The sequence below is a fragment of the Bactrocera latifrons genome, unplaced genomic scaffold, assembly GCF_001853355.1.
Source record: "Bactrocera latifrons isolate USDA-ARS-PBARC rearing strain unplaced genomic scaffold, ASM185335v1 scaffold_1377, whole genome shotgun sequence".
Taxonomy (NCBI): domain Eukaryota; kingdom Metazoa; phylum Arthropoda; class Insecta; order Diptera; family Tephritidae; genus Bactrocera; species Bactrocera latifrons.
The window spans coordinates 9,068-10,446 of NW_017534827.1; the positions used below are offsets into that span (position 1 = coordinate 9,068).

General features: G+C 35.4%; 1 protein-coding gene across 1 annotated transcript in view; it reads right to left on the minus strand.

The window, feature by feature from the left end:
* Window positions 1-408: 408 nt before the first annotated feature.
* Window positions 409-1,379, minus strand: part of LOC108965241 (lachesin-like) — a gene marked incomplete at its 3' end in the record, with an annotated part of 9,160 nt that continues 8,189 nt past the window's right edge. The window contains exon 3 of the mRNA XM_018927506.1: window positions 409-558. Coding sequence (XP_018783051.1) covers window positions 409-558 — 150 coding nt within the window. The remainder of the gene's footprint in view (window positions 559-1,379) is intronic.

Consider the following 1,379-nt stretch of genomic DNA (forward strand, 5'->3'; position numbering starts at 1 on the left):
GTTACTGTAAACAACACATGTAATGCTGTCAAAACATCCTGAGTTACACATCAAAAATGTCAAACTGTACGATGCAAATGTAAGTTGCCAGTTGGCAACACTGGGCTTGCTAAATCACGAAATATCTTCCTAAGTAAGTGCTTTATTGCTTTGTATTATGAACTAATTATTTAAAAAAAATTTAATTTAACATCTTGACTTCGAAGATCACAGATATTATTATTTCACCGACATTCTCTCTTTTATGGCCTTCTTGCGGATGACAGTACACATATCAGAAAAACATGCCTCTTCTCTACAATGTGACAAGGCCATGTAATTAAATATGTTACAGTGTTTTCGTATTGTGCTATTCTGATGATAGATATTTGTAAAAATATTTGCTTTTCATACTAATCGTTCACTTACGATAGAGTTTAATTGTGCCATCCGTATCACCAAGAGAATTTTTCGCCACACAACGGTAARAACCGAAGTCTGATGTGTCAACATCCTTTATGGTTAATCGCATAGTTATTTTGTAGCCACTTTCAAAAGTTTCGGATGCAAAGTGCTCACCTGTAAAATAAAATCATAACATGATGCGTTTATAAGATGTGTGTATATGTAAGCAACATTATGTGTTTATTCTTATGCTTATGAAAACTCATAAAGTTGGATGCAATAATAAATGCTTCCTATCAATATATATATGAGAGGAATTTCTTTAAGTTTAGATGAGTTATAATTTGAAATTGACAAGGACTATAACTCTGGTGGAACAATTGTCAAGAAAATATATTGAGCTTTCCGTACAGAGAAAGTATAATGGGAAACAGGATTACGGACATAAATAATAGTTTGTCAAAAAAGTCTTGAGGTATTTTTATTGATTTTTTTTTAGTTATCAATTGTTTATACAATTTTTTTTGATGACTCATGCCCAGCTCTTGACCGATGCTACGGCTGCTACTATGCCGGTAATTCAGCGATTTTATCGCAGTTTTCTGCGACAGGGCTTCTGGAGCGTGGCGCATCTTTGACCACCTCTACACCAGAACGAAAACGTTGAAAMCATCGTTGTGGGGTGAAAATGGAAACTGTATCGGGTCCATAAACTGCACAAATTTTATTGGCGGCTTGAGAAGCATTTTTGCCTTTATCGTAATAGTTCTGTAAAATATGCCGTATTTTCTCTTTATTTTCCTCTATGTTTGCGACGCTACAACTCACGAACGACGTAAAAGAAACGACAATCAATCAAACACGTGTTAGCGCGTGAAATGAGCTCTCCAAAAAGGTATAGCATGAGCCGATGCGACGAATAAAACTAGAACTACGCGCTCTCAGCGCCAACTAGCGAAAATACCGCAAGACTTTTTTGACAACCTAATATGTAT